The sequence below is a fragment of the Mesoplodon densirostris genome, chromosome 4 (assembly GCF_025265405.1).
Source record: "Mesoplodon densirostris isolate mMesDen1 chromosome 4, mMesDen1 primary haplotype, whole genome shotgun sequence".
NCBI lineage: Eukaryota > Metazoa > Chordata > Mammalia > Artiodactyla > Ziphiidae > Mesoplodon > Mesoplodon densirostris.
Window position 1 is genome coordinate 121,510,691 of NC_082664.1, and position 20,345 is coordinate 121,531,035.

The following is a 20,345-nucleotide window of genomic DNA, read 5'->3' on the forward strand; positions in this document are numbered from 1 at the left end:
GTGGACATCCTTGTCTTGTTCCTGATCTTAGAGGAAATGCTTTCAGTTTTTCACCTTGAGAATGATGTTTGCTGTGGGTGTGTCGTATATGGCCTTTATTATGTTGAGGTAGGTTGCCTCTCTGCCCACTTTCTGAAAAGTTTTTATCATAAATGGGTGTTGAATTTTGTCAAAAGCTTTTTCGGCATCTATTGAGATGATCATATGCTTTTTATTCTTCAATTTGTTAATATGGTGTATCACACTGATTGAATTGCCTATACTGAAGAAACCTTGCATCCCTGGGATAAATCCCATTTGATCATGTGTATGATCCTTTAAATGTGTTGTTGGATTCTGTTTGCTAGTATTTTGTTGAGGATTTCTACAACTATATTCATCAGTGATATTGCTCTGTAATTTTCTTTTTTTGTAGTATCTTTGTCTGGTTTTGGTATCAGGGTGATGGTAGCCTCACAGAATGAGTTTGGGAATGTTCCTTCCTCCACAATTTTTTGGAAGAGTTTGAGAAGGATGGGTGATAGCTCTTCTCTAAATGTTTGATAGAATTCACCTGTGAAGCCATCTGGTCCTGGACTTTTCTTTGTTGGAAGATTTTTAATCAGTTTCAATTTCAGTACTTGTGATTGGTCTGTTCGTATTTTCTATTTCTTCCTGGTTCCGTCTTGGAAGGTTATCCCTTTCTAAGAATTTGTCCATTTCTTCCAGGTTGTCCATTTTATTGGCATAGAGTTGCTTGTAGTAGTCTCTTACGATGCTTTGTATTTCTGCGGTGTCTGTTATAACTTCTCCTTTTTCATTTCTAATTTTATTGATTTGAGTCCTCTCCCTCTTTTTCTTGATGAGTCTGGTTAATGGTTTATCAATTTTGTTTATCTTCTCAAAGAACCAGCTTTTAGTTTTATTGATCCTTGCTCTTGTTTTCTTTGTTTCTATTTCATTTATTTCTGCTCTGATCTTTATGATTTCTTTCCTTCTGCTAACTTTGGGTTTTGTCTGTTCTTCTTTCTCTAGTGCCTTTAGGTGTAAGGTTAGATTGTTTATTTGAGATTTTTCTTATTTCTTGAGGTAGGCTTGTATAGCTATAAACTTCCCTCTTAGAACTACTTTTGCTGCATCCCATAGGTTTTGGATCGTCGTGTTTTCATTGTCATTTGTCTCTAGGTATTTTTTGATTTCCTCTTTGATCTCTTCAGTGATCTCTTGGTTATTTAGTAACGTACTGTTTAGCTTCAATGTGTTTGTGTTTTTTAAGTTTGTTTCCCTGTAATTGATTTCTAATCTCATAGCGTTGTGGTCAGAAAAGATGCTTGATATGATTTCAGTTTTCTTATATTTACTGAGGCTTGATTTGTGACCCAAGATGTGATCTATCCTGGAGAATGTTCCATGCGCACTTGAGAAGAAAGTGTAATCTGCTGTTTTTGAATGGAATGTGCTATAAATATCAATTAAATCTATCTGGTCTATTGTGTCATTTAAAGCTTGTGTTTCCTTATTTATTTTCATTTTGGATGATCTGTCCATTGGGGTAAGTGAGGTGTTAAAAAGTCCCCCACCATTATTGTGTTACTGTCGATTTCCTCTTTTATAGCTGTTAGCAGTTGCCTTATGTATTGAGGTGCTCCTGTGTTGGTTGCATATATATTTATAATTGTTATATCTTCTTCTCAGATTGATCCCTTGATCATTATGTAGTGTCCTTCCTTGTCTCTTGTAACATTATTTTAAAGTCTATTTTATATGATATGAGTATTGCTACTCCAGCTTTCTTTTGATTTCCATTTTCATGGAATATCTTTTTCCATCCCCTCACTTTCAGTCTGTATGTGTCCCTAGGTCTGAAGTGGGTCTCTTGTAGACAGCATATATGTGGGTCTTGTTGTTGTATCCATTCAGCCAGCCTGTGTCTTTTGGTTGGAGCATTTAATCCATTCACATTTAGGGTAATTATCGATATGTATGTTTCTATGACCATTTTCTTAATTGTTTTGGGTTTGTTTTTGTAGGTCCTTTTCTTCTCTTGTGTTTCCCACTTAGAGAAGTTCCTTTAGCATTTGTTGTAGAGCTGGTTTGGTGGTGCTGAATTCTCTTAGCTTTTGCTTGTCTGTAAAGCTTTTGATTTCTCCATCAAATCTGAATGAGATCCTTGCTGGGTAGAGTAATCCTGGTTATAGGTTCTTCCCTTTCATCACTTTAAGTATATCATGCCACTCCCTTCTGGCTTGTAGAGTTTCTGATGAGAAATCAGCTGTTAACCTTATGGGAGTTCCCTTGTATGTTATTTGTCATTTTTCCCTTGCTGCTTTAATAATTTTTCTTTGTCTTTAATTTTTGCCAATTTGATTACTATGTGTCTCAGCGTGTTTCTCCTTGGGTTTATCCTGTATGGGACTCTCTGCGCTTCCTGGACTTGGGTGGCTATTTCCTTTCCCATGTTAGGGAAGTTTTCTACTATAATCTCTTCAAATATTTTCTTGGGTCCTTTCTCAATCTCTTCACTTTCTGGGACCCCTATAATGTGAATGTTGTTGCACTTAATGTTGTCCCAGAGGTCTCTTAGGCTGTCTTCATTTCTTTTCATTCTTTTTTCTTTATTCTGTTTCACAGCAGTGAATTCCACCATTCTGTCTTCCAGGTCACTTATCCGTTCTTCTGCCTCAGTTATTCTCCTATTGATTCCTTCTAGTGTAGTTTTCATTTCACTTATTGTATTGTTCATCTCTGTTTGTCTGTTCTTTAATTCTTCTAGGTCTTTCTTAAACATTTCTTGCATCTTCTAGATCTTTGTCTCCATTCTTTTTCCGAGGTCCTGGATCATCTTCACTATCATTACTCTGAAATCTTTTTCTGGAAGGTTGCCTATCTCCATTTAGTTGTTTTTCTGGGGTTTTATCTTGTTCCTTCATCTGGCGCACAGACCTCTGCCTTTTCATCTTGTCTTTCTGTGAATGTGGTTTTTGCTCCACAGGCTGCAGGATTGTAGTTCTTCTTGCTTCTGCAGTCTGCCCTCTCTCAACAGCTTTTTTGAAGATGCAGGTTAATTATTTTGTAGACTGTCCCTCAGTTTGGGTTTGTCTGTTATTTCCTAATGATTAGATTGACGGTATTATTTTTGGCAGGAATACCACACAAGTTATTTAGGAGGCACAAGATATCAATTTGTCCTATTATTGTGACCTTTTAATTTTTATCACTTGGTTAGGGTGGTATCTGGTAGGTTTTTGCATTATAAAGTTACTAGACTATAATCAAAATGTATCTTATGGAAAGATACTTAGAGAATCATGTAAGTAGCATGTTTTGGGTTTTTTTAAAAAATATTTATTTAGTTATTTGGCTGCATCAGGTCTTAGTTGCAGCACTTAGGATCTTCATTGTGGCATGTGGGATCTTTAGTTGCAGCGTGTGGGACCTTCAGTTGCAGCATGCAGGCTCTTTTACTTGCAGTATGTGGGCTCTTAGTTATGGCATGCAGAACCTTGTTCCCTGACCAGGGATCGAACCCAGGCCCCCTGCATTGGGAGCGTGGCGTCTTAACCACTGGACCACCAGGGAAGTCCCGTAAATATCCTGTTTTTCATCAAACTTTTACCCACTAGTTTTAGCATCCATTGAGGAGTCTGGCATGAATCAGTTATTACTATGATGGTTGCCAAATGGTAATTTTCTAACTCTATCATTCCTTCTACATTTATTAGTTATCACTCTATTTTATAAGGGAGAGTTTTTCCTTTTGCTTCATTTCTTATTTACTAGTATATTTATATCAGTATAGACTGGTGTATTCTTATTTTATTCAGTGTGTTATAATCCATTGCTATGATTATTTGAGGCTTCAGTCACTTCAGAACTGGCCACTGGCCAGTGAAAGCCCTTCAAACCCACTCCTGCATCTTTCCAACAAATACCCATCACTAGGTAAACTATTCCTTACTTTCTGGCACAAGATGTCCCAGGTTCATTCTCAGCCTTAGCCATGGAATTAGGCATTTCTCCAAGGAACCCGTCCGTGTTCCTTTTACTGCAGAATAGTGTCTAGAAACTAAGATCTGGGCACTAACTGTACTCACTGCTACTACTAGGGTGTCATTGCTGCTACCCCTTGTCAATGGACAGAATTAAGAAAAATATATATTTTATATCTACATATCTATATTAAAAACCATGTATTCAACACTGATAACTGCCATTTCCAATCCAGTATATCAGGGTTTGATCTCATCTCACTCCTTTCTGTATTATGTAATTCCCTTCTCCAACATAAGAAAATTTGACTCCAATAAACCACAGTATATGTGCTTCTGCTTATATTTTACTTTTAAGGTTTTTGTTTGCCCAATCTTTGTTGATATGAATATATGATTTCCAAAGTCAGAACTACACAGAAAGACATACTCAAAGAAGTCTTACATCCTCCAACCTTTCCACTGCATTTCTTTGCAAGGCTTTGTAAACAGCCAATCCCATTTGTTTCTGAGATATCCTTCTGGTGTTTCTTTTTCCAAAAATAAGCTCATAGGGCTTCCCTGGTGGTGCAGTGGTTGGGAGTCCGCCTGCCGATGCACGGGACGCGGGTTCATGCCCCGGTCCGGGAAGATCCCACATGCCGCCAAGCGGCTGGGCCCACGAGCCATGGCCACTAAGCCTGCGCGTCCGGAGCCTGTGCTCCACAACGGGAGAGGCCACAACAGTGAAAGGCCCGCGTACCACAAAAAAAAAAAAAGCAATAGAGAAAAAACAATAAAACCAAAAGCTGGTTCTTGGAAAAGATCAATAAAATGTATAAACCTCTAAACAGACTGATAAAGAAAAAAAAGAATTACTAAATTCAGGAACAATAGAGGGAACATCACTATACATCCTGGACATTAAAAGGAAAATAAAGGAGTATTATGAATTTTATGCCAATAAATTTAATAACTGAGATGAAATGGACAAATTTCTTTGAAAGAGAAACATTATCAAAGCAGTCTCTAAAGAAATATATAACCTGAATAGTCCCACATCTATTAAAGAAATTTAGTTTGTACTTAAAAACCTTCCAACAACAGCAAAAAAATCCAGACCCAGACAGCTCCACTGTCACATTCTAGCAAACATTTAAGAAAAGAAATAACACCAATTCTATACAAAATTTTCCAGAAACTAGACGAGAGAATAGTTCCCAACTCGTTTTAAGGCCAGCATAGCCCTGATACCAAAAACAGACAAAAGCATCACAAAAAAAGAAAACTATAGACCAACATCCCTCATAAATACAGATGCAAAAATCCTTAACAAAACATTAGCAAACCGAACCCAGCATTATATAAAAAGTTTAGTACACCATGACCATGTGGAGCTTATCCCAGAAATGCAAGGCTGGCACAACATTCCAAAACTCAATCAATGTGATTCAGTAGATAAAATCTTGGGTCATGGAAGCCTGAAATCGAGGGCAGGATAAGAACGGGTTATACCCTTGACATTTTACATGGCTGTGTCACCACCTTGCACAATTCCAAAGGCATCATTTATATTGAAGTCTTTGTGTTCTACACAAATCATACCCCTGGCACTGTGCAATATAGTGGTATTGCAAATGTGTAAAATGGTTGCCCAAAAGGCAATGCAATCTTGAGTTGGACTAACAGAAATGAAAGATCCAGATGAACAGACTTTATCTTCCAGACATTACACTTGGCCCTGTTCACACAATATCTGGAATATTCTACCTAGTCCTGAACTCTAATACTTCCAAGAGGGCCAATGAATTTCACTACAGAACCAAAGTAATAATGGCAAAAGAGTTCTAAACATTATATATGAAAAGAGTTGAAGAAACTGGAAATGTTTAACCTTCAGAAGGAAGGACCTATGGAGTATACACTATAATTATATGCCTTTATTTTCTATGCCCTGAAGACTGTCAATTCCCTGAGGGCAGAATCCAGCCCTATTTATCTGTGTATTGCAAATACCTATCACTGGTCCTGGAACCCACTAAGTATTCACATGTATGAGGGGTTCAAGAACAGGAAAAACTAAACTTTAATACTAGAAGTCAGTGGTTGCTCTGCAGTGGGGAAGGGAGAAAGAAATGATTGGAAAGGGCATTACGGCACTATTACATTTTATAGCATCTTGTCAAATGTGCCCCTTCTCGCCAGAGCTGTAAAGTTTTTATCTCATTAGCCTGAATTGGCCATGGGCCAGTTCTTGATTGGTGTATACTAATTACAACTCTGCTGGACTAGGAGTCAACTGAACCACAGAGTTTGACCCTGGAGGAATTATGGAAAGAACACTGGAGAGATGATTACAATACCCACAAGTCCCACCACCAGACTAGCCAAATCACTCTGGTGATGAAATGAAATGACAGATACCACAGCAAGATGATTCTCATGTTCAGAAATGGTGTTTAAATTATTAACGATGATGTTAGACATTGGCAGAATTCATCCAAATTTCAAAAATAATCTAAATTGTACATGTATTGCTCTTTATAGTGTTTTCCTAAAAAACTCTTTGAAAGTATATTCCTGAAAGTTAATATTTTCCAAAAACTTGTATTATAATTTCAAAGTGTAACTGAAATGCCCCAAATAAACACTTTATTGACAAAATCAACTTTAAAACTCTTAGCATACAACAGGAAAACACATGCTGCAAAAGGGCATATAGCCTGGTGCTCAGGTATGCAAAAAAGAGCAACACACAGGACCCTGGGCAAGTCACACCCCTTCCATGACTTCCTCATCTAGCAAATAATAAACAAATGAATAAATAATAAAACAGATGGTCTCTCCTGCTAAACAAAAAGTTCAGGTATTTTCCAATGCCTGGCAAGTAGCTAGGACATCCAGTCCTTTAGACATGGAAGAACATCCAGTATAGTCACTGACAACTTGATGCAAACCCTCCTAAGACTTCATAGGTTAACAAATGAAGAAATCCTATTCCTCTATATAAAATATATATCTCTATTGGATTTTATTTTATTTTAAAAAAATTTTTCTGGCTGCGCTGCATGGCATCTTAGTTCCCTGATCAGGAATCAAAACTGGGCCCCCGGCAGTGAAAACACCGAGTCCTAACCACTGGACTGCCAGGGAATTATCTCTGTATCACATTTTCAAAGGCAGTTCTTTACAATATAGGTCCTCACCTAGTTAGGCTTCCCAGACTCAATTTTTATAAAACCTCACACTCATTTAACATATGTATACATGAGATTATTTGAGGCATGATATGTACTATAGGAACTTTAGAGTGGTTTTTCCACAAGTAGAAAATCAGTACACATTTATATAATAATAAAACCCCATTTAAACATATTTACAGGTAGGGACTTCCCTGGTGGCACAGTGGATAAGACTTCACGCTCCCAATGTAGGGGCCCTGGTTCCATCCCCGGTCATGGAACTAGATCCCACATACATGCTGCAACTAAGAGTTCGCATGCCACAACTAAGGAGCCCACCTGCCGCAACTAAGACCCAGCATGACCAAATAAATAAATAAATAAACATATTTATAGGTAAAATCAATCCCGTAATATCTAACAACTTCACAAAATAAAAGCTAGATATGGCAGAACATTCAGCCTACTGCTTTTCCCAACAATCATATTTTTAAAAGCTCTAGTGGATACAGGATAGAAGAATCAATAAGACAGAGAAATTGTGCAAATATACACACAAAATGAAATTACATACAGACCTTTTTTCAGCCGGGGTTTTAGAGATTCAGCAGATGCAGGACACTGAGTTCTCTGAAATGAAAGAAGTCTGTTAAAACACCACCATAAATCTTGCTAGCTTAAAGAAGCATCCAAATAACAATCATCAATAGCTCTCCAATCATGCAAGTAATCCATTACCTGCATACATGTACAAAGAATTATTTTGAATATGGTTTAAAAAACAAATGTCAGGTCATACTTTTGCTGTCCAAACTATTAATAATGTATAATGCATATTTATAATATATAGTTACTTACAATATATTTATTATAATTATAATGCATGATATAATGTATACAAATTAATGTCAACATACTAGTATTATACTTAATGCTATACTTCTTAGCAGCCAACCAAAAAAGTGATAATTTTGATAAGAGGAAGCTTATGAGGTCACCTACACAGAGATGGTCTAGCACTCAGTTCTAGGAGGGAGTATTTTAAAAGGGGCATTATTATTTAATATTATAGATACTATACTGTACTATAACTTCACAGAAAATCTTCAAATGAATTTTTCTTTTATTTACCTCCCATGTTATATATGATAAGGTATGATATAAGCAAAAATAATGGCTGAACATTTCCAGAAGTAATGAGACACACTCATCTTTAGATTCTGGATGCTCAACCAATTCTAACCAAGTTAAATGAAAATAAATCCACACCTTACATACATCATAGGGACCTGCACAGGGACAATAATAAGTTCTTAAAAATAACCAAAGATGGCCTTCCCAGTGGCGCAGTGGTTAAGAATTTGCCTGCCAATGCAGGGGACACGGGTTCGAGCCCTGGTCTGGGAGGATCCCACATGCCGTGGAGCAATTAGGCCCGTGAGCCACACCTACTGAGCCTGTGCGTCTGGAGCTTGTGCTCCGCAACTAGAGAGGACGCGATGGAGAGAGGCCCGCGCACCGCAATGAAGAGTGGCCCCCACTTGCCGCAACTAGAGAAAGCCCTCGCACAGAAACGAAGACCCAACACAGCCAATCAATCAATCAATAAACTTAATCGTTAAAAAAAATAATAATAATAACCAAAGAAAAATAATATCACCAGATTACCTGCAATGAAAGGACAGTTAGATTGACAGCTGACTTCTCAACAATTAAAAATGGAAGATAATATCATATGACATTATAAGAATAACTATCCCCAAGAGTAAAGTACTAAGTAAAATGAATATTAACCTAGACATGAGATCAGCAAACTATGGCTCACAGGTCAGATACAGCCTATGTTTATGTGGTCCACAAGCTAAGAATAATTTTTATATCTTTCATGGTTAAAAAAATTTTTAACAATATTTTATAACACATGAAAATTATATAAAATTCAAAATTCAGTGTCTACAACCAAAATTTTATCACAACAGTCACACTCACGTGTTTACACATTGCCTATAGTTGCTTCCACTCTACAACTGCAGAGTTGATTTACTTGTGACAGAGGATATATGGCCTATGAAGCTCAAACTATTTACTATTGGCCCCTTAAAAAACAGTTTGCCAACCTCTAATCTGAACTCTTACACGAATCAAAACTAACGTTCACGAACAATGGCAAATTTTAAAAGGCTTTCAGACAAATAAAATTTGACAGTTTTTAGAATCCCTAAATAAACTTTTAATGGACGTATTTACATTAGGAGAAAGGAAAACAACCCCAGAAGGAAGGAGTGGAACAAGAAAAGGAATTGGTAAAATACGGACATATATTATAAGCATCTACTTACTGAATAAAACAAAGTATAATTTGTGGTGCTGAACTGAGAAACACAAAAACTAAAAAACTGAACAATGGCATGAATTGGCAGAAAGCAAAGGGTAACAAAACATTCGATGATCCCTGTATTATTCAAACTTTAAGTTAAAATATGTATTATTTTTAAAAATCTGGACACTCACTTAAGGAAGATTAAAGTAAGAAAAGGAGAAAAAAAATGAAATTCTCTAGTTAAAAGACAGATTATCAGAATGGATTTTTTTAAAAATCTAGATATATGCTATCCGTATGCAGGTATCAGAATGCGGAGAAAGCTCTGACCCTCTGAAGATGCTGGGCTGGCAGGTTCATGCTGCTGATTAGCAGGTGTGTTGACAAGCTTTCTAGAACCTATCTGGGGTGAGAAAGAGGGCTGTGGGGAAAAAAAGACTTCTAATGTTAAGAATAGCTAAGGAACTTCCCTGTTGGCGCAGTGGTTAAGAATCCACCTGCCAATGCAGGGGACACAGGTTTGATCCCTGGTCTGGGAAGATCCCACATACCACGGAGGAACTAAGCCCGTGCACCACAACTACTGAGCCTGTGCTCTAGAACCCTCGAGTCACAACTACTGAAGCCCGCGTGCCTACAACCCATGCTCTGCAACAAGAGAAGCCACCGCAATAAGAAGCCCGCACACTGCAACGAAGAGTAGCCCCCACTCTCCATGGCTAGAAAAAGCCTGTGCGCAGCAACACATACCCAATGCAGCCAAAAATAAATAAATAAATGAATAAATTTATTAACAAAAAAAATCTGGGTACTTACTTAAGGAAGATTAAAGTAAGAAAAGAAGGAGAAAAATGAAATTCTCTAGTTAAAAGATTATCAGAATGGATTTTTTTAAAAATCTAGATATATGCTATCTGTATAAAGAAATATCTAAAACATAAGGGCAAAGGAAAACAAAGTAAAAGGATGAGAACAGATACAGCAGGAAAACAGAAGCAAAAAGAAAAAGTAGCAGTATTAGCACTGAGACAAAATAGACTTCAAGAAAAAAACCTTCATCAGGAAAATGAAAACAAATTAAAATAAACGGAATATTAAAATGGAAAGAGAAAATTTTAAAAACTTTAAAAAATACACTATACATAGAGAATCCTAAAGATGCTACCAGAAAACTACTAGAGCCAATCAATGAATTTGGTAAAGTAGCAAATACAAAATTAATGCACAGAAATCTCTTGCACTCCCATACACTAATGATGAAAAATCTGAAAGAGAAATTAAGGAAACACTCCCATTTAACACTGCAACAAAAAAAAATTAAATACCTAGGAATAAACCTACCTAAGGAGACAAAAGACCTGTATGCAGAAAAGTATAAGACACTGATGAAAGAAATTAAAGATGATACCAACAGATGGAGAGATATACCATGTTCTTGGATTGGAAGAATCAACATTGTGAAAATGACTAAACTACCCAAAGCAATCTACAGATTCAATGCAATCCCTATCAAACTACCAATGGCATTTTTCACAGAACTAGAACAAAAAATTTCACAATTTGTATGGAAACACAAAAGACCCCGAATAGCCAAAGCAATCATGAGAAAGAAAAACGGAGCTGGAGGATTCAGGCTCCCGGACTTCAGACTACACTACAAAGCTACAGTAATCAAGACTGTATAGTACTAGCACAAAAACAGAAATATAGATCAATGGAACAGGATAGAAAGCCCAGAGATAAACCCACGCACCTACGGTCACCTTATTTTTGATAAAGGAGGCAAGACTATACAATGGAGAAAAGACAGCCTCTTCAATAAGTGGTGCTGGGAAAACTGGACAACTATATGTAAAAGAATGAAATTAGAACACTCCCTATACCATACACCAAAATAAACTCAAAATGAATTAAAGACCTAAATATAAGGACAGACACTATAAAACTCTTAAAGGAAAACATAGGCAGAACACTCTATGACATAAATCACCGCAAGATCCTTTTTGACTCACCTCCTAGAGAAATGGAAATAAAAACGAAAATAAACAAATGGGACCTAATGAAACTTAAAAGCTTTTGCATAGCAAAGGAAACCTTAAGCAAGATGAAAAGACAATCCTCAGAATGGGAGAAAATATTTGCAAATGAAGCAACTGACAAAGGATTCATCTCCAAAATATACAAGCAGCTCATGCACATCAATATCAAAAACAACAAACAACCCAATCCAAAAATGCACAGAAGACCTAAACGGACATTTCTCCAAAGAAGATATACAGATTGCCAACAAACACATGAAAGGATGCTCAACGTCACTAATTAGAGAAATGCAAATCAAAACTACAATGAGGTTTCACTTCACACCAGTCAGAATGGCCATCATCAAAAAATCTACAAACAATAAATGCTGGAGAGGGTGTGGAGAAAAGGGAACCCTCTTGCACTGTTGGTGGGAATGTAAATTGATACACCCACTATGGAGAACAGTATGGAGGTTCCTTTAAAAAGTAAAAACAGAACTACCATACGACCCAGCAATCCCACTACTGGGCATATACCTACCCTAAGAAAACCATAATTCAAAAAGAGACATGTACCACAATGTTCATTGCAGCACTATTTACAATTGCCAGGACATGGAAGCAACCTAAGTGTGCATCAACAGATGAATGGATAAAGAAGATGTGGCACATATATACAATGGAATATTACTCAGCCATAAAAAGAAACAAAATTGAGTTATTTGTAGTAAGGTGGATGGACCTAGAGTCTGTCATACAGAGTGAAGTAAGTCAGAAAGAGAAAAACAAATATCGTATACTAACACATATATATGGAATCTAAAAAAGGAAAAAAAATGTTTCTGAAAAACCTAGGGGCAGGACAGGAATAAAGACACAGATGTAGAGAATGGACCTGAGGACACAGGGAGGGAGAAGGGGAAGCTGGGACAAAGTGAGAGAGTGGCATGGACATATATACACTACCAAATGTAAAATAGCTAGTGGGAAGCAGCCACATAGCACAGGGAGATCAGCTCAGTGCTTTGTGACCACCTAGAGGGGTGGGGTAGGGAGGGTGGGAGGGAGATGCAAGAGGGAGGAGATATGGGGATATATGTATATGTATAGCTGATTCATTCTGTTATAAAGCAGAAACTAACACACCATTGTAAAGCAATTATACTTCAATAAAGATGTTTAAAAAAATACATAAGGTAGGGAAGGATTACTTCCAACAAGATATAAAAGCACAAACCAATTAAGAAAAGATCTAAACATTCAACTACATTAAAATTAATAACTTCTGGGGACTTCCCTGGCAGTCCAGTGGTTAGGACTTGGTGCTTTTACCGCCAGTGTCCCTGGGTTCAACCCCTGGTTGGGGAACTAAGACCCCATAAGCTGCGCAGCTCAGCCAAAAAAAAAAAAAAAATTAATAACTTCTGTTCCAAAGAAGAAATAAAGACAGAAGACTAAGAGAAGAAATTTGCAATACAAAACAAAACCAAAAAATGACAAAGAATTAACAGCCCACAACTATAAATAACTATAAATCAATAAGAAAAACAGTGAGGTAGAAAAATAAGCAAAACAAAAGAACCAGGCATTGCACAGAAAAGGAAATGGAAACAACCAGTGATGCTCTACCTAATTACTAATCAGGGAAATGTAAATTACTATCACATTAAGACCTCATTTCACATCCACCATGTTGACAAAATTTAAAGCTATATCAAGGATGTGAGCAACAGGAACTGGTGGTAGAAGCATAAATTGTTACAATCACTGCAGAATCTCCCATAAGTTATAAAGTTGAAGATGTACGTAGCCCAGAAACCAGCAATCCACTTTGAGGAATACCCTGGGGAAATTCTTAGATCAGCAGACATATATGAGTGTTCATAGCCAGGTCTGAGATACTCTTACTCCTTAAATTTTGCACCCTAAGCACTTCAGTTGCCTTACCCTAGTCCTGGCCCTGTTCATAGAAGCATTCTTTTTTTTTAAATTAAAAACCAGAAGGAAAAAAAAAGTTGAACTTACAGAAACAGAGAGTAGAAAAGTGCTTGCCAGGGTTAAGGATGAATATGGTCTAAGGATCTAATGTATAACATGGTGACTGTAGTTGATAACATTGTACTGTATAATTGAAATTTAAGAGAATAGAATTTAACTGTTCTCACACACAAAATAGTTATACATGTGAGGTGATGAGTGTAATTAATTAACTCAGTGGTGGGAATCCTTTCACTGTGTGTGTGTGTTGTATCCTCATGTTGTACACTAACTTTATTTGTCAGTTATACCTCACTAAAGCTGGAAAAAAATCAGAAATAGCCCAAATCTCTATCTAATAGAATTCCCTATAATGAGATACTTCACAGCATTAAAAAATGAAAAAACTAAACATTAATTTTTTAAAAATCAATATATTGTTTAAGGGTATTAAGTATGATAAAAGCTATAAAGAAAACCAAAAGAGGGACTTCCCTGGTGGCCCAGTGGGTAAGACTCCACACTTACAATGCAGGGTGCCCAGGTTCAATCCCTGGTTGGGGAACTAGATCCTGCACACATGCCGCAACTAAGAAGTACACATGCCACAATGAAGATCCCGCATGCCACAACTAAGACCCGGTGCAGACAAAAAATAATAATAAATGAATAAATGAATAAATAAATTTTTAAAAAAGAAAACCAAAAGAATAATTAACATAAAATTGAGGAAAGAGATCATTTTTGATGGAGAAGGAGGAAAATGAGGTAGGGGAGACATTTAGGTTTCAAAGTTTTTTTTGTTTTGTGTTTTTTATGTATTTATTTATTTATTTTTGGCTGCGTTGGGTCTTCATTGCTGCGTGTGGGCTTTCTCTAGTTGTGGTGAGCAGGGGCTACTCTTTGTTGCAGTGCCTGGGCTTCTCACTGCAGTGGCTTCTCTTGTTGCGGAGCACGGGCTCTAGGTGCACGGGCTTCAGTAGTTGTGGCTTGCGGGCTCTAGAGTGCAGGCTCAGTAGTTGTGGCACACGGGCTTAGTTGCTCTGCGGCATGTGGGATCTTCCTGGACCAGGCCTCAAACCCATATCCCCTGCATTGGCAGGTGGATTCTTAACCACTGTGCCACCAGGGAAGCCCCAGTTATGTTTAATGACTCATTTCTTAACATGTGAGGTAGGAACACATGCTTTCATTATAGAGTTGATGCTTGAACAACAGGGGTTTGAACCTTGAAGGTCCACTTATATACGGATTTTATTCAATAGTAAATACTACAGTGCTACATATTCCAAGGTTGGTTGAATCCACAGATGCAAGGGAACTGGGGATAGGGAGGGCCACTGTAAGTTTTACTTAGATTTTCAACTGTGCAGAGGATCAGTGCCCCTAATCCCCATGTTGTTCCTAGGTCAACAGCATTGTTCTTTAAAACTTACAAATAACCTTTTATTCTTTCTTTTAGAAGTATGATATATTTCATAACAACCAAAAAATCCTCAAAATAAAAGAGAATACATAATTTGTTCTTTTAGCTATTTTATTACCTTGATTTAACATATACAGAAATCTTAATAATAAAAGAAATAACCCATTTTTAAATGGGCAAAAGATCTGTAGAGACACTTCAAAGAGATATAGATGCATAAGCACATTAAAAAATATTGAATATCATTATTCATTAGGGAGATACAAATTAAAATCACAATAACCACTACTACACATCCACTAGAATGGCTAAAATCAAAAAGACTGTTGACAAGGGTGTAGAAAAACCGAATCCCTCATACACTGCTCATGGGAATGTAAAATGGTAGAGTATAGCCACTTTAGAAAACAGTTTAGCAGGTTTTTTTTTAAAACATAAATTTACCATACAACCCAGCAATTACTCTCCTAGAGAAATGAAAACATATGCATGCAAAGATTTGCATGCCAGTAACAATAGTGACATTATTCAAATAACCAAAAACAAGAAACAATTCAAATGTCCATCAATTTGTGGATAAACAAAATGTGTATGTTCATATGGTGGAATTCTGCTTAGAAATAAAAAGTTACAAACTACTGCTAAATACAACAATATGAATGAACCTTAAAACACATACTGATTCCATTATATGAAATTGTAGAAAAGGCAAAACTATGCAGACAGAAAGAAGATCAGACATGGGCTTGGGTTTGGATTAGAGATTGGCTGCAAGTGGTTACAAGGGAACTTTCTGGACTGACAGACGTAACTGGATCATGGTGACAACTGTTCAACTATATAAATTTACTAAAACTGACCAAACTGCATACTTAAAATATGTAAATTTTATGGTATGTGTATTATACCTCAACAAAGCTGTTTTTTTCTAATATTTATTTATTTATTTGGCTGTGCCAGGTCTTAGTTGTGGTATGCAGGATTTTCGTTGCTGCATGCGGGATCTTCAGTTGCAGCATGTGGAATCTTTTAGCTACGGCATGCAGGATCTAGTTCCCTTACCAGGGATCCAACCTGGGCCCCTTGCATTGCAAGCGCAGAGTCTTAGCCACTGGACCACCAGGGAAGACCCACAGCTATTTTTATAATGCAAAAGAACCCAATTTTTTTATTATTATTATCTAACTGGGATTTTCTTTTTACTTTGGGGAAAAGTAAGAATCTTAAAAGAGTCAAAAAGCATTTTCATGAGTCAGCAATGCTTTCTTCTGCACAAAGTAGAATTAAAATAAATTATAATTTTTTGATGAGTCTTTTTCTCAAAAGATCTTCCAGTACATTCTGAGATACAAAGGATTCTATTAGCCCACTCAATCTCATTCATAACTGGGATATATATAGAATAAGTTCTTTACTTTTTTTGGTTCTTTCATTTTTAAGTATTCTGTGATGACTTGTTCATCTAACAAATATTCATGTAGCACTTGATATGTGCTAGGCACTATATCTGAGCCAAATCAACTAGTGCAATAGTAATTTTTGCTTTCTGTTCTGAAAGGTTTAATCTTTTAATTTACAGGAAGATTGATGGGTATTTATACAAATACACCAAAAAATAGTAATTAGGGAGTTATAAAAATGTTTATAAGTATAAAGCATAGAAACCAGAGTTATTTGCTTGTTTTTTTTAAGATCTCTAAACTATTTATTATATATTCTTTTTTTTTTGCTTTACGCGGGCCTCTCACTGTTGTGGCCTCTCCTGTTGCGGAGCACAGGCTCTGGACGCACAGGCTCAGAGGCCATGGCTCACGGGCCCAGCCGCTGAGCATGTGGGATCCTCCCGGACTGGGGCACGAACCCGTGTCCCCTGCATTGGCAGGCGGACTCTCAACCACTGCGCCACCAGGGAAGCCCTATATTCTTAAATAAAACATAAATATCAGTCCCTAGTTTTCCTAAGGAATAGGTAATAATCTTCAGTAGTTTGGTAGCATATTAGAATTTCTGTGTGTCCCACCTTGAACTAGTTTTACTCCACTTTGCTGGGATGTCTCCTAGTCTCAAGGCCTTTGCTGCAGAATTCTTAGATTTTTACTTATGAATTTGTTCAAAATTCTCTGAGTTTTAAGTCTTTTAGTCTTCTCTCATCCACATCTATGTATATCCATATCTATAGATCTACATGTTTTTCCTTTGTGTCACAAACAGATCACAAAATATACCCTTGTTAAAAACAAGACAACAGGCCCAACATGGAATCATAATTTGCTAAGCCTCATGTCACCAAACGGAGACTTACAGTTTCAGCTCTCCCAGAAATGGAATTTTAAACCAGTCAATCAGGAGTCAACTGTTCAGCCCTAGTTATATAATATGACTGATAAACCTCTGCCAACCCCTAAAGGAAAGTGACCTTGCAATAACCAACGCACTTTTTGTCTGTAACTTCCTTGTTCCTGGCTCCTTGTTGCCTATAAAAGTATTCTATTTTGTACAACTCCTCAGAGCTCCTTTCTATCTGCTAGACTGGATGCTGACTGATTCGTGAATCACTGAATAAAGCCAAGCTGAACGTTCTTTTTTTAACACCCCACTCCACAGCTAGCTTTTATTTAAATGTAAACCATGGAAATCTCTCCACATCAACGTATGTAGTTCTAACATTCTTTTTAATGGCTGCATACTATTCCTCAGTATGGGTATATCAGAAGTCATCCATTACCCTACTAATGGGCATTCACTTTGTTTCCAGCTTTTTGTCATTACAAACAGTGCTGCAATGAGCACCTTGGACTGGGTGCTTATGTTCTGCTTTTATTTCAGTGGAATACAGGTCTAGGAGTGGCACTGCTAGGTCCTTTTAATTCTATTACACGATGCCATATCACTTCCAAAAAGGATAAAATTCAAATTTCCATGCAGTGGTAACCTGAAAGATGAGTTACTATAAATATAACACTGCTAGCATTAAACTTGATAATAATGGAAATGATTAATTAACTTGCAGCTGAAGTGCTAAAGTCATATCAAAAAAAAAGCCGGACTTCGCTGGTGTCACGGTTATTAAGAACCTGCCTGAGGGCTTCCCTGGTGGCACAGTGGTTGAGAGTCTGCCTGCTGATGCAGGGGACATGGGTTCGTGCCCTGGTCTGGGAGGATCCCACATGCCGTGGAGCGGCTGGGCCCGTGAGCCGTGGCTGCTGAATCTGTGTGTCCGGAGCCTGTGCTCCCCAACGGGAGAGGCCACAGCAGTGAGAGGCCCGCGTACCACAAAAAAAAAAAAAAAAAAGAACCTGACTGATAAAGACACAGACCTACTTGAGAATGGACCTGAGGATATGGGGAGGGGGAAGGGTAAGCTGTGACAAAGCGAGAGAGAGGCATGGACATATATACACTACCAAACGTAAGGTAGATAGCTAGTGGGAAGCAGCCGCATAGCACAGGGAGATCAGCTCGGTGCTTTGTGACCGACTGGAGGGGTGGGATAGGGAGGGTGGGAGGAGGGAGACGCAAGAGGGAAGGGATATGGGAACAGATGTATATGTATAACTGATTCACTTTGTTATAAAGCAGAAACTAATAAAAATAATAATAATAAAGTCAAAAAAAAAAAAAAGAACTCGCCTGTTAGGCTTCCCTGGTGGCACAGTGGTTAAGAATCCGCCTGCCAATGCAGGGTATACGGGTTCGAGCCCTGGTCCGGGAAGATCCCACATGCCGTGGAGTAACTAAACCCTTGCGCCTCAACTACTGCGCTCTACAGCTCGCGAGCCACAACTACTGAGCCCGCGTGCCGCAACTACTGAAGCCCACAGGCTTAGAGCCCGAGCTCCGCAACAAGAGAAGCCACCGCAATGAGAAGTCCGCGCACCGCAAGGATGAGTAGACCCTGCTCACCGCAACTAGAGAAAGCCTGCATGCAGCAACGAAGACCCAACGCAGCCAAAAATAAATTTAAAAAAAGAATAAAAACGTCATCCTCTTTAATTCACTACCAGGGATTCAAAAGTATAGAACAATTCTGCCATCACGTTCCTATTCCGTTCATGAACACCTACCTATACCTGCAGTGAGGACTAGAGGATAAGCTATATTTGCAACAATGTCATATTACCCTTATACCTTACATTTAAGACTATGTAGCTGAAGTATTTTCTTTAATATGTTTTCAATGTCTAAAATCTAGGAACATTAATCATGCTTTTAATTTTTTTTTAATTCGTAGCTTAACAAAAATCTTTGCTTTGGGCCTCCTGGTCTGTATTCAGAGTTTTCTAATTACACTATAATAATTTGATTTCGCTGCAAATGAAGAGAGACTAGAAAACAAACAGGCCCCCTGACAAGGTAATACTGGCCTTGCTCCCTAGCAGCCAAAACTAAGTTATAAAACAGTCTGTCAAAGGCTGCTATTTTGTCTCCTAAGTTTTCCAGGGGGGTGTTCAAAGGGCAATAAATCCCGAATAAGTAAGTAAAGTCATTCTAATAAACGCGCAGAACATGCTCTGAAATTCAATATTAAAACAAGGTAGACAAGGTTTCACACTTGGAAATTTGTAGAAATTAGATCCAATTATGAATTTACGCCTCAAAAATAACTACTACTGGGTCATCCCGAATTCACCTGAGTTACTCTGTATTAGCAGTTCTGTGGAGTTTAAATCAACGACTAACTCAGGCCAGATGAATTCCTAAACTTGCGAAAACATGCTCTCGCCCCATCCGCAGACGGTACTGACGAAGAAAGCTTCCAGGATTTGTCTCATTCAATTCCTAATCCAGGGGATTAACAGAACCTGTCTCTGCACGGGTGGTAGTGCTTCCTTTCCAAACCCCATGAGACAGAAAACATGGAGCTAGGAAAAGAGCCATTTCCGATGAAAATCTCCTAGAGCACCCCAAGAGAGACCCAAGTCCTAGCACAGGCCTAGAGCTGCAAAGAACTCAGCAGGGCCCCAGACGGAGCAGTTCCCGGGAGTCGGACCGTGTCGCCCCGGCCACCCCGAGGCGCTCCAGCCCCGGCCACGCATTTCCCCAGCGGCAGCTGCGTGGGACACAGGCCGACGGCCAGCCCCCATCTCCGCTCCGCCCGGCCCTGCCCAACCACGCCTGGCAGCCGGGACACCAAGCAGAACCTCAACGCTCACCATCGCGAGTCTCTGCTCAGCCATCTTAGCTCCGCCCACCGCTGCGAGACCGGAAGTCGGCCGTTTCCCAAAAGACCAGGCAAGCGGAAGTCGTAGGATTGGGGAAGAAGGGAGGGGCCTGAGTAGGGAAAGAAGTAGATCACCGAGCGGGAAGCTTTGCCTGGGAGGCGGAGGGTCTTCTGGAAGCGGGGAAAGGGTCGGGTGCTTTCCTGCGGTCCACTTGGCTCTAAAGGAGCCGGTGAGGGAATGCGCAGCCAGTCGTCCCCTTCATCCCGGCCAGCCCCTACCGCCCTACACCATTGTGTGGACGCTGCTTGAG

General features: G+C 38.5%; 1 protein-coding gene across 2 annotated transcripts in view; it reads right to left on the minus strand.

Moving 5' to 3' along the window:
- BBS4 (Bardet-Biedl syndrome 4) overlaps positions 1–20,057 on the minus strand; it is a 60,994-nt gene extending 40,937 nt beyond the window's left edge. For both annotated transcript variants that reach the window (XM_060097055.1, XM_060097054.1), the window contains exons 1-2: positions 20,027–20,057; positions 7,708–7,759 (exon numbers count right to left, since the gene is read on the minus strand). In XM_060097055.1, coding sequence (XP_059953038.1) covers positions 7,708–7,759; positions 20,027–20,050 — 76 coding nt within the window. In that variant the 5' untranslated portion in view covers positions 20,051–20,057. The remainder of the gene's footprint in view (positions 1–7,707; positions 7,760–20,026) is intronic.
- Between the last annotated feature and the right edge of the window lie 288 nt (positions 20,058–20,345).